At 52.8% G+C, this 17,701-nt stretch overlaps 1 protein-coding gene across 1 annotated transcript; it reads right to left on the bottom strand.

The window, feature by feature from the left end:
* Positions 1–1,454: 1,454 nt before the first annotated feature.
* Positions 1,455–17,579, bottom strand: IQCD (IQ motif containing D). Its single transcript, XM_006106014.3, has 5 exons — positions 17,375–17,579; positions 6,610–7,414; positions 5,361–5,594; positions 3,234–3,305; positions 1,455–1,933 (listed from the first exon to the last, which is right to left on the bottom strand). The coding sequence occupies exons 2-5, from the start codon at positions 7,336–7,338 to the stop codon at positions 1,637–1,639; spliced, it is 1,332 nt and encodes a 443-aa protein (XP_006106076.1). The 5' UTR covers positions 7,339–7,414; positions 17,375–17,579; the 3' UTR covers positions 1,455–1,636.
* Positions 17,580–17,701: the final 122 nt, after the last annotated feature.

Here is a 17,701-nt window from a genome sequence, read left to right as displayed (position 1 = left end):
GAGTGGGGGCCGGAAGTTCCGGACCAAGGTCTCAAGCAACACTGGGGCCTCCTCCCATCGGTTTCAGCTACTGCCACTAACTAGGGGGTCGGCTGGTTCTTCCTGAGATGAGAATGTGGCCTAGAGTTTCATGCATTTCCCGCCTTTTCAAAAAACAAAACACACAGTGACTAGGACCTGACCAAGCCGAGCGGTCCAAGGCCAGAAAGTTTCGTGCATCTGGAGAGCTCTCGGGGTCGAGGCCCCAGGGATCAGACGCGGCCTCCCTGCACCGAGGCTGCACCACCTGGGTCGGGCCCCTTACAGGCAACAGCAGGGCCTTGGCTCAGATGGAGTCGCACCAGGATCCCAGCATCCTGGCGAGTTTGGGGGGGCCTGGGCTTTGGGCCTTGCCTTGACCCCCTTTTCCCCTGATGCACCTCCAGGAAGCACAGGGATTCCAGAACCAGCCAGAAGCCCCATCATTGGTTCTGTGCTGCCTCTAGGGAAGGAAAGGAGGCGAGGGGAGGTGAGGGGAGGTGAGGTGAGGGGAGGGGAGGGAGGGGAGGGGAGGGGAGGGGAGGGGAGGGGAAGGGAATCTGGGTAGCAGTCCGGGAGGGACTGCCAGTGGCCAGGGCCAGGGATGCGTGTGCAGACACCACTTGGGGCAGGTGGGGCATGAGGCAAGCAAGTCAGCAGCTCTCTTGGCATTTTAAACATGTGGGATGTTTAAACTTCCTAGAACTTTCACAAAGAATTAGTTCCCTCCCAGCTCTCATTTACACACACACACCATCCCCCGTTTAAATAGACATGAGCCAGAAATACCTCTTTCCTCCGACTAGACTAAGAGAGGCAACAGCCTGAGTGTGAGGATAAGGGGCAACTGACAAGGCCACAGCGTCTGGGAAGACTGTGGGGCGTGGTGGGGACTGGGGCAGCCTGCAGTCTCCACCCTCTAGCGGGTGCTGCAGCTCAGCTCTGGAAGAGCCCAGGGTATCTGGTTGGTGAGAATTTTCCAGAAAAGGCAGGAAGCTGGATTTCTGTGTGAGGGCCCCTGATTTTTTTTTTTTTAAATACCAGCAGTGAATTTTTAAAAAGATACGTTGTTCAACTACCTGGGCACCAAATAAAGCCCGTGGAGGCTGCTGGTCTATGATCTTGGGACACCTGAGCTTTCACAGTGCTGATGCGGGAGAAGCTGTGGGCAACTGGGCAATCCCAGGGCGGGGCTGAGGGCAGGGAAGCCCGGTCTTGCTGGAGCTCTCTGCCTGCCCCCCACCCTCCGTGGACAGACCTGCCGGGTGACGTGTCCATCGTGGCCTTGGCGGCTTCTGGTCTGGGACCAAGGGGGCTGCAGCCTGGGCTCCGGCCTCCCACGGAGGCTGAAGGGAGGAATGGTTAGTGCTGACACCCTGCATGCTCCCCTCATGAAGACGGCATTTACAGGCATGGACACACGCACAGCCAACCACCCTGGGTAAAATGAGGTTTATTCATAGGAAGTGGTTTAAAATGGTTTTTAATTTTGAAAAAAGTATGAAAGTTATGATCGCCGGGCTTCCTGGTCCCAGTGGCTTCCTGGCCGGCTCTCAGGGGGGAGGGGGGAGGGGGGAGGCGGTGCACGGGATCAGAGCAGGGCTTGGGGGAGGGGGGCTCATTTCTTGCCCTTGCCCTTGCCCTTCTCGCCCTTCGCTTTGCCCTTGCCCCGTTTCTTCCTCTTGGACCTGAGCAGGGAGCGGACCAGGTAGCCCTTCCACACGGCCTGGATGAGCGTGGCCGCCTTCACCATGCGCATCATCTCCTGCTCATCCTCCATCCTCTTCTTGGAGGTGATCTCCCGCTCCTCCCGGATCTGGGCGAACTCCTCCACCAGCACCTCGTACCTCTGCTGCAGCTCCTCCAGCTGGATCTTCTCCTCCTTGTGGATGATGTCCAGCTCCTCGTACTCGTCCTGCGGAGGGTCGGTGGGCTCACCTGGCATCGGGCCTGCCTGCCACGCCCTCTGCATGCACCCCGCCTTTCCCGCAGGGGCTTCTGGGCCAGCAAGGCCGCCTGCACTAGGCTTTCTGCCTCCAGGGCCCGGAAGAGAGTGCGAGAAGTGATGAGGTCCATCCTAGTACGAGGTGGGACCCGACTAAAATTATCCCGGGACCCGGGAAAGAGCAGGGCTTGTGGTTGGCCAGACTGAGTCCAAATCCCAGCTCAGCCACACCGTTCAAGCCTTCGTTTTTCCTCATCTGAGGCATGCTGACAATTGCAAACGCAGGAGGGGGTGTTGGGAGCTGCTTCCAGGGTTAAATGACACCGGACAACACAATACTGGACGCGGTGCCAAGCACGCGTGGGGACGTAGGAAATGCAAGCTGCTGCCACTGAAGCCGTCCGTTTCACAAAGAGCGTGCGTAGCACTTCCTCAGGGGCTCAGTCCCACAGTTCATCCTTATGTCTAACTCCAGCCTCTCCTGCTGTAGCTCACACCCATCTCCCTCCCTCCCATTCACGGTTGCCAGCCTCCCCAGGGCCCCCTCCCCAGAGCACTCGTGGTCAGACAGCCAGGCCCCGACTTGCTCTTCCCTGAGCAGCACAGTGACTGGACCACAGAGGTTGATGCCACCTCCAGTGCCCACCAGGCTTCCTGGCCCCACAGCCAGGGCCGTGGGCCACCGAGGTTATCACGGAGCTGGGTGGGGGCTTGAGGGCACCCCGTATTGTAGGCTACCGTTCCCTGAGCACTTCCTGCGGGCCAGACCCCGTGCGGGACACAAGCACTGGCGACAGTGGTGCCTCACTGACCGCACCCTGGCCCGGCCTGGGGTGACGACCCATTGGTCACGTGCAGAAATGGGCCCAGGAAGGCCAAGCCCACAGCTGGTGAGTGACGAGAGGAGAACGGATGACGACCCATTGGTCACGTGCAGAAATGGGCCCAGGAAGGCCACGCCCACAGCTGGTGAGTGACGAGAGGAGAACCTCCGAGGGACCACGGGCCTTCCTCCCTGCATTGGGGATGAGCCCCGGCTTGGGTGCCGCAGGAGCAGAGAGTACGGGATGTGGACACTAGGTGGAGCCAGGATCATTGGCCCAGTGTCAAGCACTTAGTGGCTCAGCTTCTGGATCCTTCCCTTCCACCTCTCCCCTCGCTGCCCCAGGCTAGACAAACCCCAGACCATCCTGGGGCCTCTCCTCCCATCCCCCATTCCCAGAGGATTGTGGGAAATACACTTGAGAGAGACCTGTGCAGCAACAAATACCTGCTTCTCGCTCATCTCCGTATCATATTTCTGGATCCAGTTCTCGATTTCCGTCTCCACTTTATATTTCTTCTAAAAAAATAAAAAATTCAGTTAGTCATTGACTGACAGGCTAGAGTTTACAATAAACAATGCCAAGCACGCTCTGCACCAGCCGGCCCTGCGGTGGGTGCCTCACATGCCTCGCCTGTGGATCCACGCGAGGCAGGTCCCCCATTTCACAGATGGGGAAACCGAGGGTCAGCCGTGCTCACTCACTTGCCCAAGGACATAGAGCTGGGGAGTGCTAGAGCCCCATTTGAAGCCAGCAGTGTGGCTCCAGAACATTCTAAGCAGAGGGAGCAGCAGATGCAAAGGCCCTGGGGTGCGAACAAGCTTGTGGTGTTTCTAGAACAGAAGTCAAGCCAGTGGCTGGAGTGGAGTGGCCGAGGAGTGGTCCCGGGAGGGCAGAGTGAGAAGCTGCGTGGCAGAGGGAGTGTCAGCAGGGGGAGGAGCTTGGGTTCTGGTGTGAGGGGGAGGGGAAGCTATTGGGTGGTTTAGATGCAGTGGAGGGTCGTGATCTAATTTTGCTTTTAAAAGAGATCTGCTCTTGCCCTAACTGGTTTGGCTCAGTGGATAGAGCGTCGTCCTGCGGACTGAAGGGTCCCAGGTTTGATTCTGGTCAAGGGCATGTACCTTGGTTGCGGGCACATCCCCAGTAGGGGGTGTGCAAGAGGCAGCTGATCAATGTATCTCTCTCATCGATGTTTCTAACTCTCTATCCCTCTCCCTTCCTCGCTGTAAAAAATCAATAAAATATATTTTAAAAAATAAATAAAAGAGAGCAGCTCCTAGCCATACAATGGAATGCTATTCAGCCATAAAAAGTAATGAAGTACTGTTACACGTTACATCCTGGGTGAACCTTGAAAACATGCTGCTGAGTGAAAGAAGCCAGACACGAAAGGTCACATGTTTTATGATTCTTTTTGTATGAAACGCCCAGAAGAGGCAAATCCATAGAGACAGAGAGGAGATGAGTGGCTTTCGGGGGCTGGGGGAGGGAGGGAGTGGGAGAAACTGCTCATGGGTGTGGGTTTGTTTTGGAGTGATGGAATGTCTGCAACTAGACAGAGGCGGCGGTTGCACAGCACTGTGAATGTGCTAAATGCCACTGAACTGTTTGCTCTAAAATGGCTAATTCCATGCCATGTGAATTTCACCTCAATTTAAAAATAACAACAAACCAGCTTCCTAATCTACAGAGCAAGAATTCTCAACTTGGGCAGCATAGATGGGCCTGTGACCCCCAAGGATTGCCCACCAGTGTGAATGTGTGCGCCTCGGCTCTTTGATGGGGGAGAGGCCCATGGCTTCCATCAGGTGCTCAAAAGAGTCGTTACAGCCCTGACTGGTTTGGCTCGGTGGATAGAGTGTCGGCCTGCGGACTCAAGGGTCCCAGGTTCGATTCCCGTCAAGGGCATATACCTTGGTTGCGGGCATATCCCCAGTGGGGAGTGTGCAGGAGGCAGCTGAATCGATGTTTCTAACTCTCTATCCCTCTCTTTCTCCCTTCCTCTCTGTAAAAAATCAATAAAATATACTTAAAAAAACAAAAAGTCATGACACTAACATGAAACCGGGAACAAGCATTAGAAAGGGTGCCCTTCGTCAGGAGAGGGACTGCAAAACAGGCAAGTGCACAGTGGGCCTGGGTCCTGGCTGAGATGAGGGAGCGGCACAGGGGGGAATGGTATGTACTGAGCACCGATTCTGCACCAGCTCTGCCTGTCATCTCACTGAATTCTTGTTAAGACTGAGTTGATCCCGTTCACTTTAAAGCTGTGGAAACTGAGGCTCAGGAATGGCCTGAGGTTCACATGCTCCTTTGGTTCCTTTGTACGGTATCGACAGGTGGGTTTCATCATCCCTGCCAGGCTCAGGGGAACGAGGGAACCTGCCCAAGATCACGGAGGGGGCGTGCGGTAGCAGGACGGGCCGTCTCTGCCCCCAGGCCCGTGCGCTGCACCCTCCTGCCTCCCCGGGGACACCGGCTCCACCCTGAGCTTCCTGGCGGCTGGGGCAGCCCTGCCCTCCACGCTGGGCCCCCTCCACCCTGTCCCCGCTGCCGGGTGGCTCCCAGGGCACCTTCCTGAGCGCCTGCTCTGCCTCCCGGTTCTCCATGACCAGGCTGTGGAACTGCGAGCGCAGCTGCAGGATGTCCTGCTGGATCTTGGCCACCCGCCCCTGCGAGGCCCGGTAGTCCGCCTTCTGCTGCTTCTCGGCCTCCTGCTTGGTGCGGAGCAGGCTGTTCTCCGAGAACTTGAGCACCTGGTGCAGGTGGTTTTTCAGTTCCTGGATCACGAAGTTCTCCTTCTCCACCTGGAACGGGAAGAGGAGAGGCCGCGTTAACGCCTACGTGACCACCGCTCAGCCCAGGCGCCAGCCATTGCTGTGAGGTCGCCTCGCCGAGTCCTGCCCCACCGCCGGTGGGCACAGGGACAGCGTGATGACAGACCGGGAAGCGGAGGCCGAAGGGGTCAAGTTGTCCGTCTGGCATTTGAAGCCAGGTCTGTCTGACCCAGAGCCCGGGTTCTTGGCCACCCCCTCTCTTTCCTGGCATGAGTGGAGGGCAGGGGAGAGGGCTGGGACAGTGGGGCACTCCTGGGGCACCGTGGGGGTGCCCAGCTGGCAGAGACACAGCGTGATGCACGAAGGTGTGATAAACACGCCCCACAGGACTGCCACCTGCTCTCGCTGAGTGCCTGGCTTGTCCCCTGCCCTCAGTTGGTTCAAAAATAGGGACAGCCCTGGCCGGTTTGGCTTAGTGGATAGAGCGTCGGCCTGTGGACTGGAGGTTCCCGGGTTCGATTCCGGTCAAGGGCACATTCCTGGGTCTCGGGCTGGATCCCCAGTAGGGGGCGTGCAGGAGGCAGCCGATCAATGATTCTCTCTCTCCCTCTCCCTTCCTCTCTGAAAAAAATAAAAATACATATTTTTTTAAAGGCATCCCTTTCATCCCCACCCATTTCCTACTTTTCCTGCTTTTTTTAAAGCTCTTTAAATCCTATCTTCCTTACTGTGAACTCCATGAGGCTAGGACCTTGCAGGCTTATTTATAAGACCTGGCACCTCGTAAAGTACTCAAAACCATATTCATGGAATAAATGAATGAAAACATCTACAGTGGGGCCTTGACTTACGAGTGTCCCAACTAATGAGTTTTTTGAGATACCAGCTGTCTCTCAGCTGATTTTTTGCATTGAGTTAAGTCAAGGCCCCACTGTATTTAAATCCCGGGCAGGGGAGGGGGGTGGGCGCGGGGAGAACCCAACTGCCAGAAGGTTTGGGCTGCCCTGTGGGCTCCTTCCAGGACTTGCCCAACACTAAGCGATACCTCTGCAGCCCTGTTCTTCATTCTCTCCTCCAGTTCGTTCTCAAGCGTGTCGATGACCTCCTGGTTCCTCCTGTTCCGCTTCGTGATCTCCTGGATGAACTGGCTCTTGTCTCTGGCTTCCATGGGGCAGGTGAGCAGCTTCTCAAACAGGAAGCCGCGGAGCTCCACCAGGCTGTCGATGAAGCCCTGGGCTCCCGGGCCCCTCTCCTGCGCCTGCGCCCGCAGGAGCTGGGCCGCCTGCGGGCGGCTGAGCAGGAGTCTCAGGATGTTCTTGGTGGAGTCTTTGATCTGCCCCATGACCGGCAGGAGGTTGGATTTCTGCAGCTCGATGGAGAGGAGGAGGTCCCGGAACCAGGCTTCCTCCTCGAACTCTTCCTCGGCCTGCAGCTGCATCTCCTCCTCCTGCAGGTAACTGACCTTGTCCACGAGCACCTGGCACAGGTCCTCGTGCTCCCGCACCGCCCTGGTGAGGTCCTCGCCCAGCAGGCCCTCCAGGTCCTCGGTGTTGGCTGCCATGTAGGACAGCAGCGTCACCAGCTCCACCTTTTGGATGGTCTCATCCAGCACGGACATGATCCTCTTGGTCTCGATGCTGGTGAGCTTGGTCTTCAAGGGGGTGAAGGGTTTCAGTGGGGAAGCTGCCTTTTGGGGCGTCTCTGCTATCGCCCTCATTTTGTTGAGGTCAGGGACCTGGTAGAGGGCGCCCACGGCTAGGATGTCTGACGCCATGTTACGAGCAGCCTCCTTGGTCTTTGTGGGCCCTGGAGACTTCGATGGGCTAGACAGGCCTCCTGCCTCTGTTTTCCTGAAAAAGGAAGGGGCACGCCGTTAGGAGAGCTGTGCAGACGTCAGTGTGGCTGGTGTGGCCACCGCAACCATAAACTTGGCATTGAGGGGTCACCGCAGGCGCTCTGCAGCTTGTCCACAGAACGCCTCACTGACAGCAGTTGGTGGCTTTGCGACAGCGTCAGGGCCGCAGGGATAGGAGGGCCAAGTACGGAGGTGGGTCTCGGGCACAGGTGACAGGCAGGGGCCAACCAGGGATGTGGACAGCATTCTAAGTATTTAAGTGCAGAAAACTGGTCACACAGGTGCCGGAGGAGTTGAGAGGCCAACCAGGGCAAGGTGAAGCCCCCCCTTGCCAGCCCCCCAACCGGCCAAGGTTAAATTGTTAGTGGCAGGAAGCCACCCCAGGAGGAGGTGGGGAGCTTCAGGGTCAGGGTCAGCCCGGGGAAGCCGGAACCCCAGCCGTTTCCTATCCGGGAGAGGCTGTAGTTCCAGAGGACCTGTGGCCACTGCCACGAACAGCCCAAAGCAAAGAGGGAGAAGGACTCTGGCTTCTTCCTTCATCCCGCCCTCCAGTCTAACACCAGTGCCTCCCATGGGTCAAACCCAGTGAGGAACCAACTGACAAGGGAGCCTGGGCAATGCAGCCTGGGGATGGGGGGTGTAGGGGTGGGGGGGGAAGGTGGGGGGAGCAACAGCCCAAGACACAGAACAGAACAGGGACAGAGCGAGCAGGACTAGGGCCAGCACAGCCCACCTTGCGCTGGGTTTTTAAATCAGGGTGGGATGGACAATGACTTTGAAACGCATTGTTTAAAAAACAGCTTTGCTCCATGCAACGCTGTCACCCGGATTGAATTCTGAAAGGGAAACAAGGACGTTAGTAAGAAAACTGGTGAAATCCAAACCAAGTGGATAGTTTGGTCAGTAGCACTGCATCAATGTCAATGTCTTCCTAGTAGTTTGGATAAACATAACACGCTTATGTAAGATGTTAACAGTAGGGGGAGCCAATGGAGGGCATACGGGAATTCTGTATTATCTTTGCAAGCTTTCTGGAAAGCTACAGCTATTACAGAATAAAACGCCTATGTAGAAGACCGCTTCGGAAAGATCTACGGGGGTGATCAGAAATCAATAACCCACATCGCACCGTGGCATGATGACTAGGAGAGCTCTCTCTGCAGCAACCCCGCTTGAGTTCAGATCCTTGCTGGGGGGCCTTGGGCTTTTATCTAATGCCCCTAAGCCCCGGCCTCATCGGCCATAAGACAGGGATCTTGAGCTTCTGCGGGATGTTTCTGGCACAGGGCCTGACATTGCGAGCGCTCAATAAATAATAACTGATATTATTCGCCCAGGGAAACCGAAATCCCAGGTCCAGGACTGCGATGGTTTCCCGGTTAGAGTCTCAGCCCCGTTGGAGATCCAGAAGTCTCCGATGAACCTGGGCTCCCAGCAGAAAGCATCTAAGACAGACACCCCCCTCACCTCCCACCCCAACACGTGCCCGTCCCTCGCCCTGCTCCTTCTTTATCCCTCATCCTGATGATCAGCCATCCTAGTGGCTCAAGTCAGAAACCTGAGCGCCGCCCCATACTCTCCCTTCCCCACACATCCGATCTGCCCCCCACTCCTATCAGTGATCTCTCCTCGACAGCTCCCTCTCCACGTCCTCCCTTTCAGCAGCCTCTCTGCCACCAGGGGCCTTGTCATCTCTCGCTTGGATGATGAAAGAGCTGCTCGGCTGGTCGGCTTACATCTGCTGCTGCCCCCCGCAATAAAGATCATCCCTGTAGAGATCTAGTCTGGTCTTTACTGAGCCCCTGGGGATATGAGGGAGATGCCAGGTGTGGTTCCTGTCCTGCCGGAGTCTATAACCTGGTTTGGGATATAACACATGAAGGTTCAGCAAGTAGAGGAGGAAGAGAAGAAAGCTGTAGTCCCAGAATAGGAGGAGATTATGACCAGCTTCAACACCAGACTGGGGACTTGATCTGGTAGGACATTGGGATCCATTTTGATTGCAGACAACGTAAGACAGGATAAAATCAGATTTTTTGAAAGAGATCTGTTGTGTGGAAGATTTATAGGGAAAGGACTGGTGGCCGGCTGATAAATTGAGATGCTATAAACCTTCCACCTCAGGGCCTTTGCACATGCTGTTTCTTTTTCCTGCAATGCACCCCCCCCCTCTCTCTCTCTCTCTCTCGCCAAGTTAATTCCTTATTCTCAGTTCAAGTGTCACTTCTTCACCGAAGCCTTTCCTGGGCTTCCAGCCTTGGTTATCACCATGCCCAGCCCTCTGTGGCCGTGCCACCCCCGCCCCCACGTGCTTGCCTATATTGTGCAGGCTGGACACACTTACTGCGCTCCTCCTCAGCCTCCTTCACAGCGAGGGGTGGCTGCAGACACAGTTCAGGCCCATGAAAACCAGAAGAAGGAGCCAACAGGACTTGAGGAGTGAAAGACAGCTCCGGGTTTGGGTGACGGGGAGAGAACTTCGGGCCCCGGAGTCGCTAGGGAAACTGGGAGAGGCGTTTGGAAGGGAGGACAACGCTCAGTGTTTAAATCCCTGAGTTCCAGCTGCCATAACCAGAGCAGACAGTGGACAGGATGTGCTGGCCTTCCTGTGATCCGTTTCCTCTTCGTCCGGCGACAGCCCCGTTTCCCTTTCAGGACTCAGATCCTCTCTCCCGCTGTGTGCAGTCCTGGTGGGGCTGCGGATCCGAGAGCCCTGCTTTCTCTACGTGGGTGGGAGATGGTGGCGGCTGATTCCTGCCAGTGGTGGGTTCTGAGGACCCTGGTTCTTCAGCTTTTCTGTCACCGTTCACCGTTCGTGTAGGCCGGTTTCTGTTGCTTGCGACCAAAGAACCCTAGCTGACAACACAGTCTAGGCCAGGGGTGGGCAAACTTTTTGACTCGAGGGCCACAATGGGTTCTTAAACTGGACCGGAGGGCCGGAACAAAAGCATGGATGGAGTGTTTGTGTGAACTAATATAAATTCAAAGTAAACATCATTACATAAAAGGGTACGGTCTTTTTTTTTTTTTTAGTTTTATTCATTTCAAACGGGCCGGATCCGGCCCGCGGGCCGTAGTTTGCCCACGGCTGGTCTAGGCACAAACACAAGATGGAGCGGGCCCCAGAGATATAAGTGCAGAGGAGGAGGAAGAGTAAACAGAGAGAAGGAGTGGGAATCAAAGAAATGCCGGGAGTGACGAAAACACGGGTAAAGGGAGCCGGTTCAGGGGCTGAGGCTGCCCTGTTCTGGGCCGGGCCAGCGGGACCCCAGAAGCCTCGGGGAGCTGAGGACTGAGTGGAGGAGAAAGGCATCCCTTTCATCCCCACCCACTTCCTGCTTTTCCTTCAATCTCCTGAGTTCCTTTAAGGCTTTTTCCTGAGGATAACGTTCTAAGGATGGCACGGACCATCCTCTCCGAGGATGAAGGATCTGTGCCCCATGGCCACAGGATGAATGGGACCAAAGCTGTTAATGAACGCACTTCAGCCCCCCCTTTTCCTCCTCCTCCCCCCAAACCTCGCAGGCATAAATCAAAACGCCCGAATTCTTCGGGGATGGCGGCTGGAAATGCAACGTTACATGAAATGTTTCCAATTTGCTTTCAGCCAAATTACCTCTTTTGCTTTAAAGGGCAAACTTGTTTTCTTTGATTATGATGACGCCCATCAGTTCTTGACAGCTCATTTGGGTGAACAAGAAAAAGCCTGTGGAACTAGGATCGGGGGAAGCGTGTCTGACTGTGATGACAGAAATCACTGGAGAATCTCTTTTCCTTGAATTCTAATATGACCATTCCGTGTCCTTTTTTTAATGCCACCAACCTTAATGTTGAAATCATTTCCAACTTCAGCCTCTCCTTTGAAAATTCCTGCCCTGAGAGTTGAAGCAAGATTGCTAATGGGTGGGGAACTTTAATTGGATCTTCCCTTTATTTGTCATTAATTCTGCTGATGAACTTTATAAATGGAAATACATCTTTATCATGCAAATTATACCTCGGCTTCATTCACGGGGTCTGGTTAGATATCTTATTACTCTCACTCTCAGAACATTTTGAAAGGAAAAAAAAGGTTTTGAGGTAAATTATATTTTTCCCCCTCAGGAGGAAAAGGGGAAGAAAATTTAACCTCACAACTCCCCCACAAACCCAACACTGGTGCGTGGAGAAGTCAGAGGGTGTTGAGAAAAACTGGGAGCTCAGTGGTTGAGCGTTGACCTATGAACCAGGAGGTCACGGTTCGATTCCCAGTCAGGGCACATGCCTGGGTTATGGGCTCGATCCCCAGTGTGGGGCGTGCAGGAGGCACCCAATCAATGATTCTCTCTCATCATTGATGTTTCTATCTCTCTCCTCCCTTCTTCTCTGAAATCAATACAAATATAATTTAAAAAAAGAAAACTGGAGTATATGTGTGTGGGGGGCAGATGGGGGAATCTCATTTTAAGGAATACCAGAAAACATACTATGTGTCAAACACTATTCTAAATTCTTTTTTTTTTTTTATTCCTCACCCGAGGATAATTTTTCCATTGATTTTTAGAGAGAGTAAAAGTGGAGAAGGATGGGGTAGGGGGGAAGAGAGAGAGACATATAGACTGACTGCTCCTGCACTCGCCCTGATGGGGCTCAGGATCTAACCTGCAACCAAGGTATATGCCCTTGACCAGGAATTGAACCAGTGGCCCTTCAGTCCATGGTCCAACACTCTAACCACTAAGCAAACCAGCCAGGGCTATTCTAAATTCTCTTTTTTTAAAATATATTTTATTGATCTTTTTACAGAGAGGAAGGGAGAGAGATAGAGAGTCAGAAACATTGATGAGAGAGAAACATTGATCAGCTGCCTCCTGCACACTCCCCACTGGGGATGTGCCCGCAATCAAGGCACATGCCCCTGACCAGAATCGAACCCGGGACCCCTGAATCCGCAGGCCAACGCTCCATCCACTGAGCCAAACCAGCCAGGGCTATTCTAAATTCTTTACATGAATTAACTCCTTTATTCTTCCTAACAACCTGATGAGGTTGGAGCTTTTATTACCTCCATTTACAGTGGAGAAAAGGGAGGCAGAAAGAGGTTAGAAGTTTTCCTTAGTTTACAGCTGGTAAGTGATAGAGCTGGCATTTCAGCCCAGGCAGCCTGTCTCAGGAGCCTGCGCCCATAACCACTATTCTGTCCGGTCTCCCAATTTTAAGATCGACTTCTATGTGGACACAGTCGAATGATTCTTTGCTGGTTCAGTTTCAATGCATCCTGTCAAGCAGAGACTTAGGGAACAGAGGCGTTTAAGATAAGATTTAGGCCCTAGCTGGTTTGACTCAGTGGATAGAGTGTTGGCCTGCGGACTGAAGAGTCCCAGGTTTGATTCTGGTCAAGGGCACATGCCTGGGTTGCAGGCTCAATCCCCAGTAGGGGATGTGCAGGAGGCAGCCGATCAATGATTCTCTCTCATCATTGATGTTTCTATCTCTCCCTCTCCCTTACTCTCTGAAATCAATAAAAAAATATTTTTTAGAAAAAGATAAGATTTAGTTCCTATAGCAGTCAATCTACTTAACAACCACAAATATGAATATTCATAGTTTTTAAAAATATATATTGTCAAAAAGCAAGGCTTGCACTGGCTGGTGCTGGTTGAGCATTGTCTCATGCACTGAAAGGTCCCTGGCTCAATTTCTGGTCAGGGCACATACCTAGGTTTTGTGGGTTCAATACCTGGTCAGGCATGTACAGGAGGCAACTGATTGATGTTTCTCTCTCACATCAATGTTTCTCTCTCTCTCTCTCTCTCTCTCTCTCTCTCTCTCTCTCTCTCTCATCAGTAAAAACAGCCTGGCCAGAAGAGAACAGAGATCCACTGAACTAGTCACCATTCTCCAGTTTCCTCCTCCTTACAAATTAATTCATCGTGATTTTTAATCCCTCTTTTGATGAACGTGTAGTTTTAGGAGTGTTTATTTCCAGTTACATCCAACTGTGGATAGGAACATTTTGGGTGTTGCAGACAGAAGGAAGAATTTCCTAGTAAGGAGTTTAGAATCCTTCTAAAATAAACTTCTCCTACTTAAAAAAATATTTAAATTATAACCTTACAAAATGCAAAACACCGACTTTTCATGGCTGACAGATTATGTTGAAGAAGTGTCTTTTTTTTTTTTTTAAATATATTTTATTGATTTTTTACAGAGAGGAAGGGAGAGAGATAGAGAGTTAGAAACATCGATGAGAGAGAAACACCGATCAGCTGCCTCCTGCACATCTCCTACTGGGGATGTGCCCGCAACCCAGGTACATGCCCTTGACCGGAATCGAACCTGGGACCTTTCAGTCCGCAAGCCGACGCTCTATCCACTGAGCCAAACCGGTTTCGGCAAGAAGTGTCTTTTTTAAACCAAAGGTTGTGCCCCTTCAGTGAGTGAAATCAATTCACCAGTTAAAAATAAATGAAAGACGCCCGAGTCGTTTTGGCTCAGTGGATAGAGCGTCAACCTGCGGACTAAGGGTCCCAGGTTTGATTCTGGTCAAGGCCACAGGCCCAGGTTGCAGGCTCGCTCTCCAGTGGGGAGGGTGCAGGAGGCAGCCAATCAATGATTCTCTCTCATCATTGATATTTCTATCTCTCCCTTCCTCTCTGAAATCAATAAAGAAATATAATATATATATATATCTCCTATATAATAAAGAGCTTATATGCAAATGGTTGTCATGCCCTCATGTGCCAGGGCCAGGGGACCTGAGGCCACGCCCCCCGCCTGGTGGGGCTTGATGGGGGTGGGGCCGGCTGGGTCTTGGTCTTGTGTGATTTTGAGGCGCGTGCGGGTGGGCGGAGACTTGACTCTGGGTCCCATGGCGCTCCCCAGACTCTGACAGGAGAGAGATTTTTATATACATTTTACTAATTTTCTTTCATCTCTGACACTTCTATTATAGAGAAAGGGCAAATAGCAATATTAAAATATTTCCTCTAATTAATTCCCTTTTAATGTGCATGAATTTCATGCACTGGGCCACTAGTGTGTGTGTGTGTGTGTGTGTGTGTGTGTGTGTATTTAAAAAAATAAATAAATGAAAGACAATAGAAAATATTAGAGTGCACTATATGGAGTAAGTACTCATTTGTAATTAAACATATCTGCTGGGTCAAGAAGGAGAATGTATTCTTTGGTTTGTGGTTAAAAAGAAAAACCTGTGTTGGAAAGCCCTCGTGGTAAAGGCATTGGGTTGGCTGTTAGGATACGACCTGCTGCTATTACTTGAGAGCAGCAACCCTGACCTCCACCGACTCCATGCCAGTAGCACATCTCCCACGACCCGTTTCTGGCCAATTGGAGGCAGTGTCTGCAGATGTTGCCAAATGTCCCCGCAGGGGCGGAGAGTGGCGTGGGGGTGCTCCTGGTTGAGAAGCACTGGTCTAGACCGCAAAGGCCTTGCTCTGCTTTAAACTCCTGGCCTCCATCACAGGTCTAGTGCTCCATCCAGGTTCAAAGGAAGTCTGTCCAGCTCTGTCTGACAAGCTGACCCTGTGTCGTCCTGAGCCCCACCAGGGCCCTGGCCCGTTTGGCTCAGTGGATAGACTGTCGGCCTGCAGACGGAAGGGTCCCAGGTTCCATTCTGGTCCAGGGCACGTGCCAAGGTTGCAGGCTCGAACCCCGGCCCTGGTTGGGGCTTGTGTGGGAGCCAACCAATCAATGTGTCTCTCTCTCACATCGATGTTTCTCTCTCTGTCTCTCCCTCTCCCTTCCACTCTCTCTAAAAAGTCAATGGAAAAATATTCTTGGGTGAGGATTAACAAAAACAAAAACAAACAAAAAAACCCCCAAACAAAATAAATTAATAAAGCCGCCATCAGTTACAGAATCAAGATCAGAGTCACAAACTGGTATTAGGAGACCTGGGTGCAACACTCGCCCGTCAGAGGCTCTGGGAATAAGTCTGGGCGAGTCGAGGCCCTTATCTCTCTGGCTCTTGGGGATACACCTGTCCCAGCCACACCCAAGGGAGCTGGTGGAGGAAGGAGGGTGTGGCACAGGGGAAAGCCCTGTGGAGAGTTAAAAGCCCTCTTCAAAGGGAAGTGTTATAATATGTTCAGGCATGAGTCAGGTGCTACATCGGCCGCATTGCCCTCAGCTCGTCTCTCCTGGGGAAAAAGGAAAGTGTGGGGCACCTAGCAATGGAGCAGGCAGGGAAGACTGGCCCCTTTAATCCTGTTTCCCACTGCAAGTGGAAAGGCAAGGCTAGAACTCTGGCATTTATGTCGGACCACAGATGCCTGGGATGCGTTCCGGAGGGACGCCTGGCCCAGAGCCAGGGCAGAGTCTGTCTGGGATGCCCTGGGCAGCCCATCCAGCTCGGAGGTGGGGGGACTGATGCTGTGACCCCACAGCCTCTGTTACAGCTGCTTTCCGTCAAAAGGCTGTTGGGGGCTTTCTGAGTGGCGGTTGACGTCTGGGAAAGGAAACGGTGGGCTAGACCAGCGGTCGGCAAACTCATTAGTCAACAGAGCCTGATATCAACAGTACTTCTTCAAAATAGACTCGCCCAGGCCGAAAACCGACTCCTGCGCATGGGCCACGAAATTTCAATCGCACTGTACGTGGTATTTTGTGGAAGAGCCACACTCAAGGGGCCAAAGAGCCGCATGTGGCTCCCGAGCCGCAGTTTGCCGACCACGGCTCTTGCCTTCCTCTAGCAACGTTGTTATATTGGAACGCACTGCTTCTCACTCTTGACTCTCGCACCACTTTCGGTCCCTGGTCCTTTCCCTGGCCTGGCCTGGTCATCCTAGTTACGGTTCTCACTTCCTCTCCGTCACCTCACAGGGGACTAGGGAACAAGAAAGCCTCTGATTCGATTGGTTAGAAAAGGCAGCCGTCACAGCGGCCCTCGTTGCTTTTGGAGGAGAGGGTTTGTTGACCTCGTCCCCCCATCACTGTGGAACTGAATCTCTGCAGGTGTCATTCACGTTGACCTGTATATTAGTATCTGATTAATCTCTCCCTCTCACTTTAGACAAGTTGCATGAGGGGAGGAATGAAGTTTCCTTTATTGATTGCTCCATCCCAGCCCCCAGTACCAGGCACTCTGGCTGAATGTATGAATATTTACGGTATGGAAAGAGATAACTCTGTTGGAATTCTTTTAAGCAGGAAGAGTCAAGGACGAATTGTCTTAAGGGGAAAAATGCTACTTTCCGCTGAGTCCTTACGATGTTCCTCAGCTCCATGCCAAGTTCCTCATTGTCTTACCTCATTTAATCCTCACAGCAAACCCCGTGTCTTAAGTATGTAAATGAGGGACTGTGGGGAAGTCATTGCACATTTTAAGGACAGGGATGGTAATTAAGTTTTTATTAATTTTTATTTATTGAGTTTAGCTAGAGAAAGGAGGGGAGAAAGAGAGAAACATCAATTTGTTGTTCCACTTATGTATGCATTCATGGCTTGCTTCTTGTATGGGCCCTGACTGGGGATTGAACCTGCAACCTTGGTGTATGGGGAGGATGCTCTAACCGACTGAGCAACCGGGTCAGGGCAGGGAATTACGTTTGCAAGTTAGCACAAAAGGCAAAAATGGGCATAATCAAAATGACCTAATATAAACACTCATTGCATTGAGATGCCTTGCATTGCACGCTTACCCTGGAATATATGGCCCTTGGGTAGAATGGTAGGGGACTTACAAACTTAGTTAACTACGATGTCACTCCACTTGGCCCCATGTTTAAGAGATGAGAAAACAGGACCATGGAGATGATAAGCGGAGGGACAGAGCACAGGCAGGGTCGGAAGATGTCTAGTGGTCTTTGTAGGCGAGGGCTGGAGAGCAGGGACCTGGGGCGGGGATGGGATCGCGATGGGGGTCACTGATCCCACAGGGAGCCAAAGGATAGCAGGCTAGCCGCCTTTCCGCATTTCCCTCTCATTCCCAGCCCTTCCCCACCTGGTCACTCACCCGCTCGGAGGGCTCCAGGTTTTTCTACTTAACGTTACCTCCGGAGGTTCCTGCGTTGCTAGGTTACCCGCCAATCTCAGAAGGCGGGACTCGGAGCCTGATTGACTTTCCTTTTCACCATGCAATTCCGCTCAGTTCCGCCCACCTGGGGGCCTGACCAATCAGAGGCACCGTCTCTCTGACCCTCCACCAATTGAAAGACACGGACTGCCTCTGAGTTGGGCTGAACGAGTTAGGCAGAGAGGATGAGAGGGGGAAAGCCCCGCCCCTTCTCTAGGAGGCGGGCAGGGGGTCCTGCATCGGCAGCGGGCGAGAACTGGGGAAGGA

This window comes from Myotis lucifugus, unplaced genomic scaffold, assembly GCF_000147115.1.
Source record: "Myotis lucifugus unplaced genomic scaffold, Myoluc2.0 scaffold_751, whole genome shotgun sequence".
NCBI lineage: Eukaryota > Metazoa > Chordata > Mammalia > Chiroptera > Vespertilionidae > Myotis > Myotis lucifugus.
Note: the sequence above shows the minus strand (reverse complement) of the source record. Positions and strands in the feature narration are given on the sequence as shown.

Excerpts from the sequence above, each read along its gene's own strand:
- IQCD (XM_006106014.3), bottom strand. The coding sequence starts at position 7,338 with ATGGCGTCAGACATCCTAGCCGTGGGCGCCCTCTACCAGGTCCCTGAC. Across the intron at positions 5,595-6,609 it reads TGAAGAACAGGGCTGCAGAG|GTGGAGAAGGAGAACTTCGT; the intron begins GTATCGCTTAGT and ends TTCCCGTTCCAG. Across the intron at positions 3,306-5,360 it reads CAGAGCAGGCGCTCAGGAAG|AAGAAATATAAAGTGGAGAC; the intron begins GTGCCCTGGGAG and ends TTATTTTTTTAG.